Genomic DNA, 18,421 nt, shown 5'->3' with positions numbered 1-18,421 from the left:
ATGTTTTATTCATATTAATTATTTTATTTCGGGTTCACCCAAGCTGATTTCTGGCTGCTGCGTGTTTAGCTCCCATCACAAAAACCCCAGCTTGTGTGTCTTCCCCTGTTCATTGCTTTATTTATTAATTTAACTATTAAATGTATTTTTTAAATCCTGTTTCTATCATATATTCAATGACTGTTATTTGATCAATACCTTCTTTTAATCATTTTCCTAATATCCGATTTATGCTATCTTTTCTTTATTATTACCTTTTAGTTCATTATCAATTTAAATCTCTGTATATTACATTTCCGACATTTTAACTGTTTCTATCACCCCACAAAAGAAAAGAAAGAAAAACACATTCAACTGCAATATGTTTATCTATTTTGTATAGTGGAGCATTTAGTCCTGTGTGTCCAAATCTATTTAAAATAACCTCATCTTTCCTAGATCTTCCAAAATTGTATAGTTCTTTTAACTGATGAATTAATTTTATAATGCAATCTTCCTGTATCAGCTATGTCCCACTTCCTCTAGCACTCTTTTTGAGTATTTCATGTAATAATTAACTTAATTTCTCCTCTTCCTAAAGGGACTTCAATCTCGATAGCGATATCTCGCCTGACGCGGAGAATTGTCGTAAAAATACCGTAAAGCAATCTGGTCAGTAATCTGCTGTGTTCTGTATTTCTCCAACGAAATTAAATTAATCAAAAACAAATAATAATACGTTAAAATCCGTGAATCTGCATGTATGTGTCATACGTTACGATTAATATAAAGTCTCCCCTTGAACAAGGAGACAGCGCATCATAACAAATGCAACAGACTGTGACTCAAAACCCAGTTAGATTCCTACGTAGGGCGCATATTTGGGCAGCATGAGAGCTTCCCGAGTCCGCTCACATTGTGTGCCCAAACTGCTGTCTAGCTAGTGAGCCCTCTAGGTTTTGAGACACCTCTGCTTCCTCGTCGGGACAGTCACATGGGAGGGTTACGATCGTTTAAATATGGCTGCTGTCAGAGGATGTCGGTTTATTGAGCAGCTGCAGTGCACTGTAACAGCGGGGTCTTCGTTTTGATCTCTTATATAGATGCCCGGTTATAAACAGGCTTATGTAAGCAGCGTAGATGTGTGAGATTTATGGCAGGTGACATCAAAGGTCTTCAAGCTCATCTATTTCAGATCGTGATCTGGCTCAGTGGACTAACCAGCTCTGCTGCAAAGACACAGAGTCCTCAGTGCACACTGTTTTTATGATTTGTGTTTTTAAAATGAAGTCTTTGTGAAATATTATGTTTCCATCGATTCAGACACGGATCATGGAAGGGTAGGTAGGGCTATTTCTGCTGATGTCTCTATATGCTCAGAGAACATGATTGGCTCGCCAGATGTGGTGGCTTTTACCAAAGAAGATGACTTTGGGGACTCTTTCACGGACCCGTACTCACTTCCAGAGGAGTTTACTGTGCCTTTGTTTGCTCACGCTGCCAGTGCAAATCCCTGGACGAAGACATCCTATGCAAAATTCGCAAAAGATTTCATACTCGTCTCTGAATTTTCGGAACAGGTCGGTCCACAGCCTTTACTCACCATTCCCAATGACCCCAAGGTGTGTGGGACATTTGACCTTAACTACTTCTCCCTTCGCATCATGTCTGTGGACTACCAGGCGTCCTTCGTTGGGCATCCTCCCGGCAGTAACTACCCAAAGCTCAATTTTGTGGAGGACTCAAAAGTTGTCCTGGGTGATTCCAAGGAAGGGGCGTTCGCTTACGTCCATCATCTGACGCTGTACGATTTGGAGGCTCGCGGATTTGTGCGCCCCTTCTGCATGGCCTACATTTCCGCGGACGAGAGGAAGATCATGCATCAGTTTCAAGAACTGTCATCTGAGTTTTCCAAGGCTTCCGAATTTTTAAAATCAGGCAACAGGAAGGCTTTTGCAAACGAGCTGGAAAAGAAACTGAGAGACCTGGAGTACACCAGATCGGTGCTGCACAAAGAGGCTGAACTACAGAAAAAGAACAATGGCTGTTATTCCACACAAGCTATTGACAAGGCGAATGAATTGGCCAATATGGAGAAGTCCATCTATGAACACAGAGATCTGCTGAGGCAAATCACATCTTATCCTTCCAGGAAAAAGAAAGATGGGGATTTTGTACAACACGAGACCGAGAAACCGGCTGAGACGAGTGTAATAGACGATTCACTAAACAGTAATCATTCTGAGGTTGCAGATAAGACTGTGGAAACTGAATGCGAGAGTAGAAAGTCCTCTTACACGCCTCAGCTCATAAAGGCCAAATCTGCAAAATGCTTTGATAAACGCTTGAAAACGATGGAAGAGCTCTGCAACGCCAGCTTTTTCCACCAAACTCTAGAGCAACTAAACACAATTGAGAAGTCATACCGAGGAGATCTGTGCCTTATTTACACTAGCCAGATCGACAGGGCCCTTCTGAGCAAACAGAGAATTACTAGTTTCCTCTTCGAAGCTGAATGCGACTCGGAGTTCGGAGGAACCTCAAAGAACTTCAGTGTTTCTTCCAACAATCCAACTGTCCCTATACTGAACTTCTCTGGCGAGCCGCAGAGTCTCGACTCGTACACCACCTGCATAGATGTAGATCACATTAAGCCCGGTGTGGAGTCTATGGAAGGGCGTCCCGACTCCAGTACATCTGACATTACGCAGGAAACCTCAGAGGCTGCTGACACGGAGACCAAAGGGAGTTTTAGTAGCGACAAGAGCATCGAGGCTTTTGGAGGTGTCAGTCCTTCTAGTCTACAGACAAATTACTTTGATGGCCTGGAACGAAAGAGCAAGGTGTCCATTGCATCACCATCTGAAAACGAATCCAGCTCTCTTGCTGTCCCACAAAGGACGTCTGACGGGAATCTAGTCCCGGTGGATCCCACCTGCTGTATTGGACAGGACGGTTTCGTTTTTGAGGAACCTTTACTTGAGCTTGCACAGGAGTGCTATGGCGACACCGTGGTGAACCGAGAACCTCTGTCTCTTCTTCAGGGAGACCCTGCCTTACAGATGGACTACATTTTGGAAGAGTCAGCCCTCGCAGAAAGCCCAAACATGGGACTGACTTTTTCTGAACTGAACACTGAGGAGGTGGCAAAAATTACAATCGAAGATGTCTCCGATAGTACAAGCTTCATGAGCACCTCCACAAGTTCTGACCGTGCTGTGTCTCCGTTCACCTACGGCAATGCGGCGACGCTGAAGCAGAAGAAGAAAGCTGGTCACAGCGCTCTTCGATTCATCAGGCAATATCCGTTTGCGCAGCAAGCCATTTCCTGCCTTCTGAGTGGCCGGACGCTTGTTATTTTAGGGGTGGACGAGGGCACGGTGAGGAAGCTAGTCAATGCTTTGTTCATTTTCATTCCCAATCTCGGCAAGTACGGTGAAACCGTCCAACCATGGCTTTCATCGCCATTTCAGCTCACCGACCTGCAGAGATGGAAACTCATTGGATTGCAGAGGTATGTGGCGGACCTGTAGTCAATCGATAACTCTGTATCATGGTTTCAAAAGCTGCCAGTTTTGTTGCTTTCAATGCTTTAAATCAGTGACCAAAAGTGCAGTGTTAATTATTTTTGTTATTTCCTCTCTTTTTCCCCAGAGCTGCCTCCCCGGCTGGATCCAGCATTCTCCATTCTCTGAATCGATACAGCCGTTACATAAGCATTTTGGACTGTGACAGCAAGACCCTCCGGTGTCCGCCATACAAAGGAACACTAGTAAGCCATTTGGCAGACCACAGGACTCAGATCAAACGTGGCAGTACCTACTTCCTCCATGTTCAGGGTATGTTGACTCAGCTCACAGCCAAGGCCTTCCTTTACACATTCTGCCATCACATTCACCTTCCCATGGACATCAACCACCAGGGCTTGGTAACATCACGCAGGACTAACTTCTTGTTGCAGCTCGGCTACACTGTGGAGGAGAGCAAAATCGTCCAGTACCTGAGTGAGCTCATCAAGCGGCATTACATTCAGGGGTCCTCGAAGGGGGCCAACCAGTCTTTTTGTTTTAATTACACCACCAGCTATTTGTACAAAATCTGAATGTGTCCACTATCTGTTCTACATTAACCCCGATAAAATCAGGAGACCAAATGAATTGAATGTAATCACCTTCTTTTTTTTTTTTTTCATAGCATTCGAGGAAGCAGCAGGTTGAACGTCTGGTGTTACAAAATGTGGTCTTGACTGTTTGTTTAGTGTAGAGGTTGCATGCGTAAATCTATTGCCAATCCGTCTTCAGTAGAATGGAGAAAATGGTTCCCCTTGAGGTCTGAAGACCTTACAGAAAGCTATGAAATAAAACGAACACTCTGTAAAATTTCACTGTTGTTTAAGCACAAGTAGTTGTTTTGAAAGAAGCCATATGAAATGGCTTGTTTAAATGTGTGTAGTCAAAAGCTTGTTTTCATTGACTGCTACTACTAATAACCATTTAATGAATCTGGTCCTGGTATCCCATTTCGTAATTAATGCTTTTTTTCACAAGCATAATTTCATGCAAGTAAATTGCGTGGCTACAGAACAGTATTTTATTATATACACATTCTTCTCAATATGCAGCCTTTATAAAATGAATTAGCATTATATGTATTTCAGTTAAGTGATAATTTGATGTTAATTCATGTATTGGTCAGTAATAAGCTTTTTGATACTTGCTTTCTGAGCTTAAGAAAGGATTAATACACTAAACTGATTAATAACATACGGGGAAAACATGCAAATTTGTCGATTTATCCTTTTTCTTTCTGCCCTCTCCAGGGGACGTAAAATCTGAGGGGAAAACTTAATGTTTTTTTTTTTTTTACAATACCAAAATGAACATGGGTTAAAGGCATGGTTAAACAAAAATGGAGCCAGCTGCCCTTCGTGTTTTAATGGAATTGTGTGAGGAGGTGAACGAATGTACCACTGCATGTAAGTTGTCACATCGTGAAGAACTGTTACACAACTTTTCTGCATGTTTGAAGAACACAAAAATGTAAAGACTGCAAAATATGGTGGCAATTTTGAGACCCTTCCATTGTATCTCATGTGTTGTGCTGTTCAGCCTTTCTGGGTATATTTAAAATGGATATAAATTGTCAACGTCAGCATGAGTAACTGTGTGGATGAAGTGGCACTTCATTCTAATGGCTGTTGCAGTGATGTGAAATGAACAATAATGGTGGTTGTGGCCAAAATACATTGTCTGTAATTGTTATTCCCAGTACTGCATGATAGCAGTTGTACTCCACAATTACAGATCTTGACTGCCACCATTGTGTTTCATCACACGTGTCTTAATAGCAAGTTGTGTTGGCTACCCAGTAATCATTGGCCTTTGTAACGATTTGTCAGAGACAGATTTCTCAGCATTTAATTGCAGATTCTGTTGAATGTGAATTGAGAATAAGCCATACCATTATACGCACAAGGTTACTTCTTTTTGCCGTTTCTGTTTGCTATAAATGTCTAAATCATGCATTTTTGTTGCTACTTTACACAAATCTATTTTAAGACTGTATTGTGAGCTTGTCCTGGTTTAAGGTGAGGTATTTTCTTCAAGCTAAAATATTTATGGATGTTAAGTCGAGTAAATCATGAGGGTCATCTGTGTGCTTTGAGTTGGTGCCCACTGTGAAATTCCTCTGCCTTCAATTTCATTAAATTATTTCTGATTTAGCTGTTTTGCATCATTATTAAATGGCATCATACCTATCATGCCACACAAGTCTGTGCCTTCAGCAAAAACAGACTTTCCTTTATTATATAGTAAAAGGCACATGATTTGTCTCTGTCTGAATTTGTAATGACTTCCGCATGTCAGCTTATTAGAGTAAATAGTAACAGTGAGATGTACATTTTACACTTAATCAGCAAGAAAATGTTCACATTTACAATAGTTCAGGCTTTATTTGCACTGCATGTACAGATTACATAAGTGTACAGTAAAACTTTTCATAGATCAGTTTACAACCGGTGCAACCACAGAAGTGAGCGAAAACGTGATGAACACACTAGAAAAACCAATCAAATCTATAGCCAAAAATAGATAATTTGGTGATTTATATGAAAGGGAAGTCATCACATTGAGGTGCATGATGATTGCAGTGGACTGCTGAGTGGTATTCAGACCTTTGTGTCCATTAAATCAATAGTAATCTTAGCAAACAGTCAGAAAGACCCCAATTATAACTCTGGCAGCCCAGGCATTGGGAACTTTCCAGAAAAGTCTTCAACTTCCTTTCGAATTTCACCTATTTTCAGTTGGTACTTCTCATTTCGAGCCAGTTCATCCTTGAACTCCTTCAAAGTTGCTTTAGGATTCATGTTTCTTTGGATCTCCAATGTCAACTCAATGCCTGAGTGCAGATAACACACATTGTCAATTATAATATCAAGAACAATATTCTTTAAATGTTACATTATTGCATAAAGCTCACCCTGGTGAATGAACTCCGCGACTTTACGGAAATCATCCTCCAATAGTCCTCGAGATGTAAGAGCAGGAGACCCTAGACGAAGGCCGCTGGGGCGCAAGGCACTTTTATCACCTTCATTACAAATTTTGGGAAAAGAATCAGTGGAATAACGGATTAGACTGTTGTAGTAAAACATACAAAAATAAATCTAACATGATGTTTTTTTCCACTGCACCTGGGCAGGTGTTCTTGTTGCAGGCAATGGCACAAGCCTCCAGGACTTTCTCTGCTCTTCCTCCATCGGTTCCATTTGAACGCAGATCAACCAAGATGAGATGATTATCTGAGCCACCTACATATAAAAACAATAGATAAAGTGATTCCGGTCTCTGTCGCCCTCAGCCAACGGTTTAATTCAAGAATAATTTATGAATTCCTTACTGAATCCTTAAGGAACTCACCTGTAACAACTTTGTAGCCCTTTTCCATTAGGGTGGCTGCTAAAGCCCTGCAGTTTGCTAGAACTTGCAATTGATAGGTCTTGAACTCTGGAGTCAGAGCCTGCTTTAAAGCAACAGCAACCCCTGCACATCACATCAGACAAATCAAATAAAGCACAGAACCAAGAACACTGATAATCAGTTGTCATAAAGTAAAAAAATAATAATTTTAGGTGATAACATAAATAAACAATGTAAATAATTATAGAATAATAAACAATTTTTAAACGACATATATTGGGTAGAAAAAAAACTTGCAATCAGTTTAAGGATGTCAACTGGCAGGAATATTAACAATCAATTGTCATAAAATTGAATTAGTCTTTTTTTTTTTTTTTTAAAGTAGAAACATTAGTAAATGTAAATAATTTATCAAATTAATACATATTAATACTGGTTTCAGTTAAATAAAACGTGTTTTAAATCCATTTTTATAAATATTTATAATCATTGGTCAACATTAGTTTTTTTTAATGAGTAAATTTAGTGATAATATTAATAAACACTTATTAAAAATCATGTAATTTATAATTAATTACATTTGCGGTCTAATTTAAATAAGACTTTATTACAAATATTACTTTCGTCTTTGAATTTAAGTCAAGTACTAACTCTCAGGGTAAATTCAGTACATTATATATAAAGCAGGTAAAATAAGTATTGAACATCTAAATTTTTCTCAGTAAATATATTTCACATAAATCCTCAAGTCTTGTTCTTTTAGTTTAGGCAATATAAAAGCAATTATACTATGTCTAGCATTATTTTACATTACTGGGCATTACATTATTAGTATCCACTCAGTTTAACTTTTAGTCTGCTTGTTATGGTCAAAAAACACACACACAAAAAAAAAACAACCTTAAATACAGTCACATTTCTATATGCAACAGCCGATATGAGACGGCCCATGATCACTAGATTTTATACTGGTGTTACAATAACCATTTTGTAAATGTAGATCAGCAACCAAATATTGATAATGTGGAAGTTACTGCCTTTTGGCTTTGTGTGTCTTCTCATGTTTGGCAGACAATGCAAATGCAGAGTACATTCACTTCAAAATAGGTGGAAAAATCAAGTTTGAGCTCACAATTTTTTAATGCAGATAATTTTCATGACTAAAACATATTATTGCAAAATTTCCAGCGTCTTACCTATAATTAATTTGGCTGGACAAGTAAAAAAACGTTAAAGTAATTTTTCTAAGTTTCTCACTCTAGCGAATTCAGGTCTTTTGCCTTTGTAGGGCAGAATAAAGTGCTTCCTTGGCTGTGTTCAGGATTTTTGGATGGTAACTGAACTAAATTAAACAGCAAGGTTATTCAATTGACATGTAAATTAACAGATCATGGATTAATCATGAACATTCCTAGTTTAAAGGGGGCATACGATGCGATTTCAATTTTTCTTTTCTCCTTGGAGGGTAACAAGCTCTTGGTGCATGAAGAAGATCTATAATGTTGCAAAGACTGAAGTTTCAAATCCAAAGAGATATTCTTTATCAAATTTAAAAAGTCAAGTTGGCTTGTGTACTACAAACACATACGAGCTTCATGACTGTGTCTGTAACGCCACTAAAGACATTATTAACTGTCTTTACATTTAAAATTTTGATAGATGAAGCTTGCGATTATTGAAAGTGGCGTTACATTTCCAACGAGTGCTTGCAGTGTTCAGCCAATCACAATGCACTGGGTCATTTGGCCAATCAGAGCAGACCGCACTAGTCAGAAGGAGGGACTTAATAACACATTTGAAAAGAGGCGGGGGCATAGAGAACCTACAATAATGTACAGTATTTTAAACATTTTTTGTGCTTTTGAATATTAAAGCATGTCAACAAATACACAAAATTTCTTTCAAAAAGCATAATATGACCCCTTTAAATGCAAACTTACCTAACCCTATCTGACCTCATAACTATCTCAACTTATCTCATCTCAGCTAACCTTATCTAAAGACAAGGAGGACGTCAGTTCTTACCTGCAATGGCATGGTTGTGAGGGCCGCCCTGCAGTCCAGGAAACACTGCCTGGTTAATCAGACTCTCCAGGTTATACAGGGTCTCCTTGCCTGTCTTTGCATCAACACTACGAACTCCTGAAATTCACAGGAGTGACAGTGCTGTCAGTGGCCTAGATTGAGTTTAACAGCAGGTGATCTCACACTGAACTCACCCTTCCTGAAGAAAATGACCCCTGCCCTGCAGCCCCTCAGGGTCTTATGAGTGGTGGTGGAAACAACGTCACTGTACTCAAACGGAGACGGCACGACTCCTGCTGCCACCAAACCACTGATGTGAGCCATGTCTGCCAGAAGATACGCTCCATTCTCATCTGCAATCTTCCTCAGGCGACTGTAGTCCAGGTTACGGGAATAACAGCTGGTGCCTTGACAATGGTGCACAGAAACCTTAATCGTGATGTTTGTCATTTCTTTTGATGTTGAATTACATTAATTATTTTTATTATTCTCTAACAAGCCCATCAGAGCAGCAATGACTCTCTTATTTTTGCTTAATGATTTACAAAGCACATCAGATAGTTGAACAAAGTGCTGTAGAAAATGTAAAGAAAAAAAATTGTTTTTTAATAAGTCATAAAACTGGATTATTAATTCAAGTGATAACATTAGCATTCATTTGAATTAAATTAAATAAATGAACAAATATTAACTGCTACTTTTCTTTATTTTTCTATAAAAAAATAAAAATAAAAAAGCCCATTTGGTAGGAAAAAAAAATTATGAAATCAGATTAAGAGGTAAATTTTCAGGTATAACTGGTGGTTATAAAATGTAATAACTTCAAATAAAATCAGTTCCCGTTGTTGTTGGCATTCATTTTTTTTCCTCAAAATAATTTAGGAAGCACTATTAAAACAACAGATAGTTGAACAAAGGGTTTTCAAGTAAGATTATTTATTTATTTTTATTAATGATATTAATTAAATTATAAATGCTTTACATATTGCAGATTTAAAAAAAAAAAAAAAACAATCCTCAGATGTTCTAAGAAACAGCACTGACCTGCAATGATTAGTCTCGGGTGGAAAAGACGAGCATTTTCCTCAAGTCTGTCATAATCGATGTACCCAGTTTCTGGATTGACCTGAACAAAAACAAAGAAATACAGGTATAACACACCAGTGCTGTCTCAGCATTAGGGTTTTCTGTGCCCTAGTATTTACTCTAAACATGTTGTGGGGCAGGTTGATCAATTTGAATCTAGAAAATCATCAATTCGAATGCACCACTCAAACTGTTGAAGGGTCACACATTCTGAAGGCGGTACTGTTAAACATTAAAGTAGTCCTGGAATTATTTTTAACAAAAGGGCATCATTCACAAAATCACTCGGCATGCTGCAAATTCTGCCCATGGTACTTGTCTGGTTACAGAAATTCAATTAGACAGTGGTAACAAGTTTGCCATTATGTAGACAACAGAAAAAAAATTCTTAAATGTTTAACCCTCAACTATGACCCTCTAGCCAAATTACAAATATGTCTGTTTTCACATGACTTCAGTTGATTCTGGCGAGGTCACCTTATACGGCATGGACTCAAAGAAGATGGAAGTGGCTGAGATTTTCTTTTTGTCAGTCATGAAGCCGTGGGTGAGATGGCCCCCATCAGGAAGATCGAGGCCCATGATGCGCCCATGAGGTTCCACTATGGCTGTGTATACGGCAAAGTTTGCAGGTGACCCTGAGGAAAAACAACAACAACAACGTGCGCTTGAGTTAATGTTTCATATGTTTCAACATCTCTTTCAGCAACAGTCTAGTGACACAGAAACAAACCCACCAGAGTACGGCTGAACATTGACTCCCCATTTCTCCGGGTCCAGGCCGTACACCTTGAGAGCTCGTTCCTGACACAAACGCTCCAGTTCATCCACATGCTCCGTGCCTCCGTAATACCTGATAACATCAAACAAAGTCTGAATTTAAAAGAAGCATTTTTTAATGCACAAGGTCTATGTGCACAGTGTAAATCTTATTGGCATATGCAACAACATAAAATTGTACTGTACCAGTACATAAAATGTAATTACACAATAGTCACCTCTGACCAGGATACCCTTCAGAGTACTTGTTGTTCATGCAGGAGCCCAGAGCCTCCAAAACAGCCCGACTAGTGAAGTTCTCAGAGGCAATGAGCTCTAATCCATACGTCTGCCGCTTCTTTTCCTTCTTTATTATGTTAAAGACCTAGTGCACACAGAAATATTTCTATATTCATTGTGATATGAATCAAACTTCAGCCAAGCAAGGCTAGGCTAAAGCTGCATGTCACAAGGCAGATCAGAGTCTAGGAGAGCAGATTTCATCATAACCCCCACAACTAGTCAAAACAAAAAGGTTTGCACAGCAGAATATCATTCATGGTTCACTGAATGGAGTCTAGAGGCTGACTTACCTCAGGATCATTTGTGCTCAGAGGCTCCAGCATCATCTTGTTATGAGATTCCCATGTTTTATTGTTATGGCCGTTGATCTGTGCCATAGTTTATGAACTCTAGAGGAAAAAAAAACAGTTAGAAGACTCCCCCATGTGCAAAACAAACTGTATACATTGGGTTACATAATTTGTAATAATAGTATTAATGTAATTGAGCTCTTTAACAGAGTATCCTTGTATCAAATGCGGAGTATGAATTTGCTTAGACTGATATCCAGTCATCGGTTTTAAGTCAAATAACGCTTAAATAAAACGGTAAAAAGTAACGTTACTACAATTACTAAAAACTAAAATTAATGAAGGTAAATATATTTAAAAACAAAAATGGCTAAAACGCAAATTAAAAACACACGGTAACGGTAGTGGAGAATATTAATAAAAACTGTAACAGTATGTAAACAACAGTGCTCAGCTGACCATCAGGTGATGCAACAGTAGCTACCAGCGCAGATTACCAAACAAAGTTTGATTATGTTTCTCTCACTGACCTAGCAGAAGTTTTTCCACGTCTGTTCGAGAACTTTGAAAAGGTAAATTTAGATCTGCAGCTATTGACAAACAAACCGGAACTACTGCCTTTAGGGTTAAATTTTATTTCCCGCGAAATACACCCTGTAACGTTAACTGTTACATATCAAACAACGTGTGGCTAAGGGACGAATGCAATATGCAGACAGTCACAAGGTTTGGATTTGATCCACTACCGTTTGCTTTACGTTACCTGAGCTTTAAACAGTGTTTATCTATATATATATATATATATATATATATATATATATATATATATATATATATAGAATGAAAATCTTTTTTTACTTACCTTTACAAATGTGGTTAATGGTTCGACCCAAATTGCTTTGTGTGAAAACTTTTTTAGGTTTCCTCGTGTCAAAGTCCGCGAAATTTGTAGACCAATCAGCACGATGCGGGGCGTGGCTTATCGATATCCTGCCCCTCCCACAACGAAAGGCGTGATACAAACAGAGAGCACATTTTCCTTTTTCTTCTGTTTCGTCAAAAAAAAAATTACGTACCATTTTTGTTCATATCTCATATAATACATGCTACAGTCACCCTGGGCTTTTCTAGGACGTGGAAAGCAACGGTATGGAGTGTCCAATACGATAATACTAATATATGTAACAATATATATATATATATATATAGATATTTTTTTAACTTGACCAAATGTTTCTTATGCATTAAAAAAATGCCGACTGTCAGTATGTTTAACAACTACAACATTTTGAAAAAAAAATGTGCTGAAGTACAAAACTGCACCTTAAAAATCTAAACAGTTCTTAAGGTTTACAAGAATACTAGTGAGATACACAAAACAATTGACAATATAATGCAAATACATTTTCAAAAAAAAAGGTTCTGACATTTTATTGGTGCATGTTATTCTTTACATTATTTGAAGAAGAGAATACCATCAGAACATCACTCTAAATACACCAGGTCCTTTACATCTGACTGAGGACAGATTATTACATGTTTATCCTTACAATAATCCTTTAAACTGAGACTGCAAATCTGACTCAGCTACATGTGGCAATATGTTAATATATTAATAAATATGTATATATTTCTAATATCACTGAGTGAATGCAAGCATTAAGATTTAGCCACTTCAGTGATAGCATCAGGGCTCTCACAAAGGCATTTTATTTGGACAATTAAAAGGCTGCTTTCTGGGTTAATATACTCTGATATATTCCTGTTCAATTGAACACGGTGTTATAGCATACCACATTATCTTTTGCTTCGTCTTCAAAAATAACATTGTCAATATCATTGTATACTGTCCACAAATGCATCAAAACCTCTAAGAATCCACTATTTGGATTATTTGAGAGACAACGTATGTAGTCCTTTAGCCGCTGCTGCTGCCGCCTGCGTTGCTTCTTTTGCTGCAGTGACAAAGAAGAATACAATAATGAATCTCTGATTGCCAGTGAGACATTTTCACAAGTTGCTCAACATCATCAACTAATGCAGACAATTTACCTTTACGTTCCTCCTCTTTTTTCCGTGCAGCGTCCTCACGTTGCTTTCTGATAATGGCGAGTCGAGCGAGGTCAGCTTTAGCTTGATCTGTCTTTCCTGCTAAATGCATTTTCATATACCTCTCCTTGGCCTTTTGCTTTTCAATCTCTTCTCTGAAATATGAAAAGAAACGTATTGAAAGAGTGGAGAAGGGACAGATTCACGTGTCTAGATGTCTAGCAGTGACAAGAACTGTGACATAACATGAAGGTAAATAATGAGATGGTATGCAGTAGCTGAAGGAAAATGTTGTTAGCTGGACTCACCCCAGTGTCTCTTACCTTTCTCTTCGGGAAAGCTGTTTGGGAGCCTCAAGTTCTATGTCTGTGACTTTCTTTGCTTTTTGGGCGACTCGGTTGGGATTTTCAATCTCTATCAAGCCCTCAACTCCCTTCCTTTTCTGTGACAAAACAGAGATCAGTGTTGTTATTGTTAACTGAAACTAAAACTTAAAGGGTTCCTTCCTGTTTTTAACCTCCCTCATCAGAACGCTCTGTTTGAACAGGTGTGACAGATTGTAGACTCTCAGAAGTAAACTCTCACTGCTGTGATTGGCTAACAGTTGTGTGTCTTTCACAGATGGATGCTGCTGTGATGAAGTGAATTTCTTACTGATGCCGTCCTGATCTTCATTAAACATAAAGTTCTTCCACTCTTTCCTAATGTTGGGATCAGAAGGAAGGCAATGCAAATACAATTTTTCCACAGCTTGGCACTGCACATCGTCTTGTTTTCATCATCACAGCCTTTTTAATTGTTTGGTTTCTTCATAGACCTGCGCTTTCACCTCTATTGTAAACACTACATGCATGAATCAGTGGGCGGGGCTAAACAGGGAGCGATGTAGAAGCAGGTGTTGATCATCTTCTGCAGAGGCGGAGCTTATCCACACTATTATATCAAAGAGTAGAACATTCCACAAGCTAATGTTTTGGCCTTCAATAAAAACTGTTTTTAAACTAACGGGAACATTTCGAGTTCTAAAACTTACTGGATGTTTTTAAAGTTAAATTTCCTCTTATATGTCAAGGAACGATCAAGGGAATTTAGGTTTTTCAGTTCATGACCCCATTAAAACATTTTCAAAAATAACAAATATTAAATGAAAAATTTGAAATGAAACTTGAAATGAAAATGAGAAATGCTCTTGTAACTAACCGAAATAAAATAGGTTTAAGTTGAAGTACTACAAGTGATAAAAACTAAAGTAAAAAAAAAGCTAAATAGAAATATAGAAAAACCTAATAAATACAACAAAGAAACATGACAAAATTATTAAAACGTAGACACATTTAAATTTAAAGATAAGAAGCTAATTCAAGACATTAATAAATACTATACAAGTAAATAATAATAATGAAATTAAACTGATGGAGACGAGATCAGTTTGTTTTCATATAGGCATTTTGTGCATTCATACAAAAGCTCATGCTGAAACTTGACCGCATTATTTGATACAACAACAATACAACATATTCATCAGATGACAGCGAGTGTGACATCCCACATATATATTTATATATACTTCCTACATTACAAACACAGTGACTAATCAAAAAGCAATGCTCTGCTCCACTCAATAAGATTCCACATTAATGAGACTGAGTAAGAGCATGTCAGACCCATTAGACTGAGTGAGAGTGTGTCTGACACTTGGCTGAATGTCTCTGTCCCGCCACAGTCGTCTCGGATGAATGGATCTATAAGTAGGTTGACAGCTCTGCAGGAACATGGACTCGTCATCAGTCTAAAAGAAAACTTACCTCAGACCCCTCATCGTCACTGTCCTCTGAACCTGACGCTGTCAGTTTGTCCTCGCTCTGGTTGTCGTTCACTGCTGCACCTTCTTCTTCTTCCTTCTACAGTGTAAAATAAACCATCAGCACATGCAGCGATGAATCTGTTTAGCTAATTTGACATGCGGATAGGCACTGAATCAGAAAGTGGTTGAAGTGAGGGCAGCTCTTGAGAATCAGTCACCATCTGCTTTTGACCACTGTTACATAAAACTGCAATGTAATGGAAGTAGATATTTTCTTCCGCACTGTTATGTGATTTAAGTAAAACCGATTATTGAAAAAAAATATATATATTGACTGGATGGAGAGCAGTCTGAATGCGAGTGTGCAGCTGACTGTAACAAAAGGACAGGGTTTAATTAAGTGTACTTAATGATTGGAGACGTCTGCCTTTCGTTGGCAGAGAAATGTTGTTTCACTGGAGTGGTATGAATTATCACTGTTATGATTTTGTTGATTAAAAATGCTATTACTTTTAAAGAAATTAAACATATACATTAATTAATTGTTGACGGTGGGATTAATGAATTTTCATTTTGTTAAAAAAAATTTTTCTAAAGCCCAACTTAAATGCTGTTGCTTGATGTTAATTGATATTTGTTATATTTCTGTGTGAATCTGCAAAAAACTTACCTTTTTTCGTTCTTTTTCTTCTTTCATTTGAGCATCTATTTCATCGGGACTTGTGTAAGTTCTCATGCGACCTTTATGGCCACCTTTTTTCCCTAAAAAATAAAAATGAATAAAAACTAAATAAAAGCAGATCACTTTCTAATAACATTGTTATCAATGAAAATATGCTGATAACACAGAAGACGTAGTTTAAACGTACAAACATCCAGACAGTATATAATGTCAATCATAAGACCAGGCTCTGACAGCCACAACATACACAACAAACGATCCCTTACCCCCTTTAGGCATGATGACGATTAAACTTGACTGGATATGAAAACAAAAACAGTCGACTAAAGCACACTCGAAGTCACAACAAAAACGTGGTAGAGTTATGAATTATGTCATATCAGGTTGCCACACTTCGCCACACGCGCGCGTATCCAGCTCTGTAGATAACGGACTGAACGGCAGCAATTAATTATAGTTACGTGGTTTGATTTGGCTCTGGGGCGATACAGTAAATAAAGCAAATACAAAATCCCACGATTAAGTAGGTACAGTCATCGATTAGCATATAGCCAGCTGGTCCTATATTTAAATTCAGGCACTCGATCGGACACCTAGCCTGATGCAATATGCTGGAAGAGAGAATAACGCCACAGTTTCACCATAATAAAACCATCGCTGATATGTGAAATAGTCATGATTTAATGCATTCCGCTTTAGCAATTAAAAACAAGGCTGGAAATAATTATAGTTAGTGTTTTATGTGTGAGAACAAAGACAGCTCGTTGACGTGACGACTCACACTGAAAGGACCCTCGGAGTTACGTCACCCGCTCGGCGACAGACATCGGGCAGTGGCAGTTCTTCGTGAAGCGGCTCGCTGTTGATAAATAACCAAGGCAATCGTTTATTGTTTAAACAACATAATGCCTAAGGTGAAAAGGAGTAGGAAACCACCTCCAGATGGCTGGGAGCTCATAGAGCCGACTCTTGACGAGCTGGACCAGAAAATGCGCGAAGGTTCGTTCAGCAAGCTACAAACTAACGTTAGCTATAAAGCTAACGAGGCGATTGTTTGTTTGGGATGGTTAATCAGTCAGGAAGAATGTTAGTGTAGTTAACATCAATATTCACACGTGTAATTCGTTTATTTAGAATGAGAAAATGTACTGTTTTTATTTAACTTTTATTGTGAATGTGTTCCGATGTTTATTAACTGCTGCGGTGTTTTCAGTTGAGACCGATCCTCACGAGGGCAAGCGGAAGGTCGAGTCTCTCTGGCCGATCTTCAGACTTCATCACCAGCGCAGCCGCTACATCTTCGACCTCTTCTACAAGAGGAAGGCCATCAGTCGAGGTGTGGGGGTGGGTGCAGTCTTTTGTAACGTTTGTTTCTAGGTGAGTTGTTAACTTTTATGAGTTTCTTTCGCAGAGCTTTATGAATATTGCATCAGAGAGGGCTATGCAGACAAGAATCTGATTGCCAAATGGAAAAAACAGGGCTATGAAAATCTGTGCTGTCTGCGGTGCATTCAGACGCGCGACACAAACTTCGGGACAAACTGCATCTGCAGAGTTCCCAAGAGCAAGCTGGAAGTGGTAAGTCATGCAAGTAGTTTTAATTACTCAAAGTCGAATACATCCGTCACATGTAAAAAAAAAAAAATATATATATATATATATATATATATATATATATATATATATATATATATATATATATATATATATATATTTGCTTGATAAAAAGAAACTAACACTAACTTCTCTAATATTTTGTATTCTATTTATCTTTTTATTTATTATACAATTAACAAAAGCAAAAAAGCCTCTAACTAGCTTGCACTACTATTTTTCTATTTTTTTTTTCTGTTTTAATAATAATTAAAAAAACCTTGCTATGTGTACAGGCTTAGCTAACTGAGGCTTGTTATAGCACTTGTGTATCATTGCTCTTTTATTGATTTTGATTGCTTCCATTGTTAAATCACTTTGGATAAAAGCATCTGCGAAATGACTAAATGCAAATGTGCCACTGTTCCTAATTTGTGGTTTTGTTTTCTTAGGGTCGTATCATTGAGTGCACTCACTGTGGATGCAGAGGATGTTCTGGATGAGTCAAGAGGGCAACAACGTTTTGAACTTACTGATTGTTGATTTGTATTTTTAATACATTTATTGGGTTGTCATTACAATTTTGAAACGAATTGTATGTGTATGCTTTGATTTTTGTATTTTTATTATTTTTCTTTCATTATTTGTATTAAACCGTGGGTCTTATTCTGGGTTACACTGTCCAGTCTCGTGCTTTGAGTGTGTGCTTCCATGATGTGTGTTGTATAAGCAGGTTCTGGTAAAGGGAGTAAGGCAGAATATTTCATCCGATACAAATCAGAATTTTTGTGTTTGTAGAAAAAGATTTTGTATGAATCTTCCAATTAGTTATTTTATGTGTTATATCAGTTTTCAGATCAGTCCCTCCCTACTAGCAGGTTTATGAATAATATTTTAATGAGACTAATGTTAGAAACGTTAAGTGGTT

At 37.9% G+C, this 18,421-nt stretch overlaps 4 protein-coding genes across 5 annotated transcripts; 2 read left to right on the top strand and 2 right to left on the bottom strand.

Annotated features, from left to right (window-relative positions):
- The first annotated feature begins 692 nt into the window (after positions 1-692).
- On the top strand, positions 693-5,130 carry LOC113078090 (guanine nucleotide exchange protein smcr8a-like). The gene is made up of 2 exons (XM_026250385.1): positions 693-3,493; positions 3,634-5,130. Exons 1-2 carry the CDS (start codon positions 1,365-1,367, stop codon positions 4,079-4,081), a joined length of 2,577 nt encoding a protein of 858 aa, XP_026106170.1. The 5' UTR covers positions 693-1,364; the 3' UTR covers positions 4,082-5,130.
- A 776-nt stretch (positions 5,131-5,906) lies between these two features.
- shmt1 (serine hydroxymethyltransferase 1 (soluble)) lies at positions 5,907-12,374 on the bottom strand. Of its 2 annotated transcripts, none has more exons than XM_026250386.1 (12): positions 12,228-12,374; positions 11,366-11,464; positions 11,012-11,157; positions 10,751-10,866; positions 10,491-10,651; positions 9,972-10,053; positions 9,122-9,334; positions 8,928-9,044; positions 6,903-7,025; positions 6,677-6,793; positions 6,463-6,573; positions 5,907-6,381 (listed from the first exon to the last, which is right to left on the bottom strand). In XM_026250386.1, exons 2-12 carry the CDS (start codon positions 11,450-11,452, stop codon positions 6,209-6,211), a joined length of 1,446 nt encoding a protein of 481 aa, XP_026106171.1. In that variant the 5' UTR covers positions 11,453-11,464; positions 12,228-12,374; the 3' UTR covers positions 5,907-6,208. The 2 variants fall into 2 exon arrangements, with proteins under 2 accessions (XP_026106171.1, XP_026106172.1); XM_026250387.1 differs by lacking the exon at positions 12,228-12,374 and adding an exon at positions 11,896-12,069.
- Positions 12,375-12,765: 391 nt separating this feature from the next.
- On the bottom strand, positions 12,766-16,526 carry pdap1b (pdgfa associated protein 1b). The gene is made up of 6 exons (XM_026250389.1): positions 16,167-16,526; positions 15,889-15,980; positions 15,220-15,315; positions 13,738-13,856; positions 13,418-13,569; positions 12,766-13,320 (listed from the first exon to the last, which is right to left on the bottom strand). Exons 1-6 carry the CDS (start codon positions 16,177-16,179, stop codon positions 13,256-13,258), a joined length of 537 nt encoding a protein of 178 aa, XP_026106174.1. The 5' UTR covers positions 16,180-16,526; the 3' UTR covers positions 12,766-13,255.
- Positions 16,527-16,679: 153 nt separating this feature from the next.
- On the top strand, positions 16,680-18,167 carry bud31 (BUD31 homolog). Its single transcript, XM_026250390.1, has 4 exons — positions 16,680-16,899; positions 17,114-17,236; positions 17,312-17,478; positions 17,946-18,167. The coding sequence occupies exons 1-4, from the start codon at positions 16,806-16,808 to the stop codon at positions 17,994-17,996; spliced, it is 435 nt and encodes a 144-aa protein (XP_026106175.1). The 5' UTR covers positions 16,680-16,805; the 3' UTR covers positions 17,997-18,167.
- Positions 18,168-18,421: the final 254 nt, after the last annotated feature.

This window comes from Carassius auratus, unplaced genomic scaffold, assembly GCF_003368295.1.
Source record: "Carassius auratus strain Wakin unplaced genomic scaffold, ASM336829v1 scaf_tig00024173, whole genome shotgun sequence".
In the NCBI taxonomy this organism is placed as follows: Eukaryota; Metazoa; Chordata; class Actinopteri; order Cypriniformes; family Cyprinidae; genus Carassius; species Carassius auratus.
The sequence above is the reverse complement of the archived record's forward strand: the minus strand, read 5'-3'. Positions and strand labels throughout refer to the sequence as shown.

Excerpts from the sequence above, each read along its gene's own strand:
- LOC113078090 (XM_026250385.1), top strand. The coding sequence starts at position 1,365 with ATGATTGGCTCGCCAGATGTGGTGGCTTTTACCAAAGAAGATGACTTT. Across the intron at positions 3,494-3,633 it reads AAACTCATTGGATTGCAGAG|AGCTGCCTCCCCGGCTGGAT; the intron begins GTATGTGGCGGA and ends CTTTTTCCCCAG.
- shmt1 (XM_026250386.1), bottom strand. The coding sequence starts at position 11,452 with ATGGCACAGATCAACGGCCATAACAATAAAACATGGGAATCTCATAAC. Across the intron at positions 9,335-9,971 it reads CCCGAGACTAATCATTGCAG|GCACCAGCTGTTATTCCCGT; the intron begins GTCAGTGCTGTT and ends ACCATTGTCAAG. Across the intron at positions 7,026-8,927 it reads TCACAACCATGCCATTGCAG|GGGTTGCTGTTGCTTTAAAG; the intron begins GTAAGAACTGAC and ends TGTGATGTGCAG.
- pdap1b (XM_026250389.1), bottom strand. Across the intron at positions 15,316-15,888 it reads AAGAAAAAGAACGAAAAAAG|AAGGAAGAAGAAGAAGGTGC; the intron begins GTAAGTTTTTTG and ends TTTACACTGTAG. Across the intron at positions 13,857-15,219 it reads GTGACGATGAGGGGTCTGAG|AAAAGGAAGGGAGTTGAGGG; the intron begins GTAAGTTTTCTT and ends GTTTTGTCACAG.
- bud31 (XM_026250390.1), top strand. The coding sequence starts at position 16,806 with ATGCCTAAGGTGAAAAGGAGTAGGAAACCACCTCCAGATGGCTGGGAG. Across the intron at positions 16,900-17,113 it reads GGACCAGAAAATGCGCGAAG|TTGAGACCGATCCTCACGAG; the intron begins GTTCGTTCAGCA and ends CGGTGTTTTCAG. Across the intron at positions 17,237-17,311 it reads GAGGAAGGCCATCAGTCGAG|AGCTTTATGAATATTGCATC; the intron begins GTGTGGGGGTGG and ends TTTCTTTCGCAG.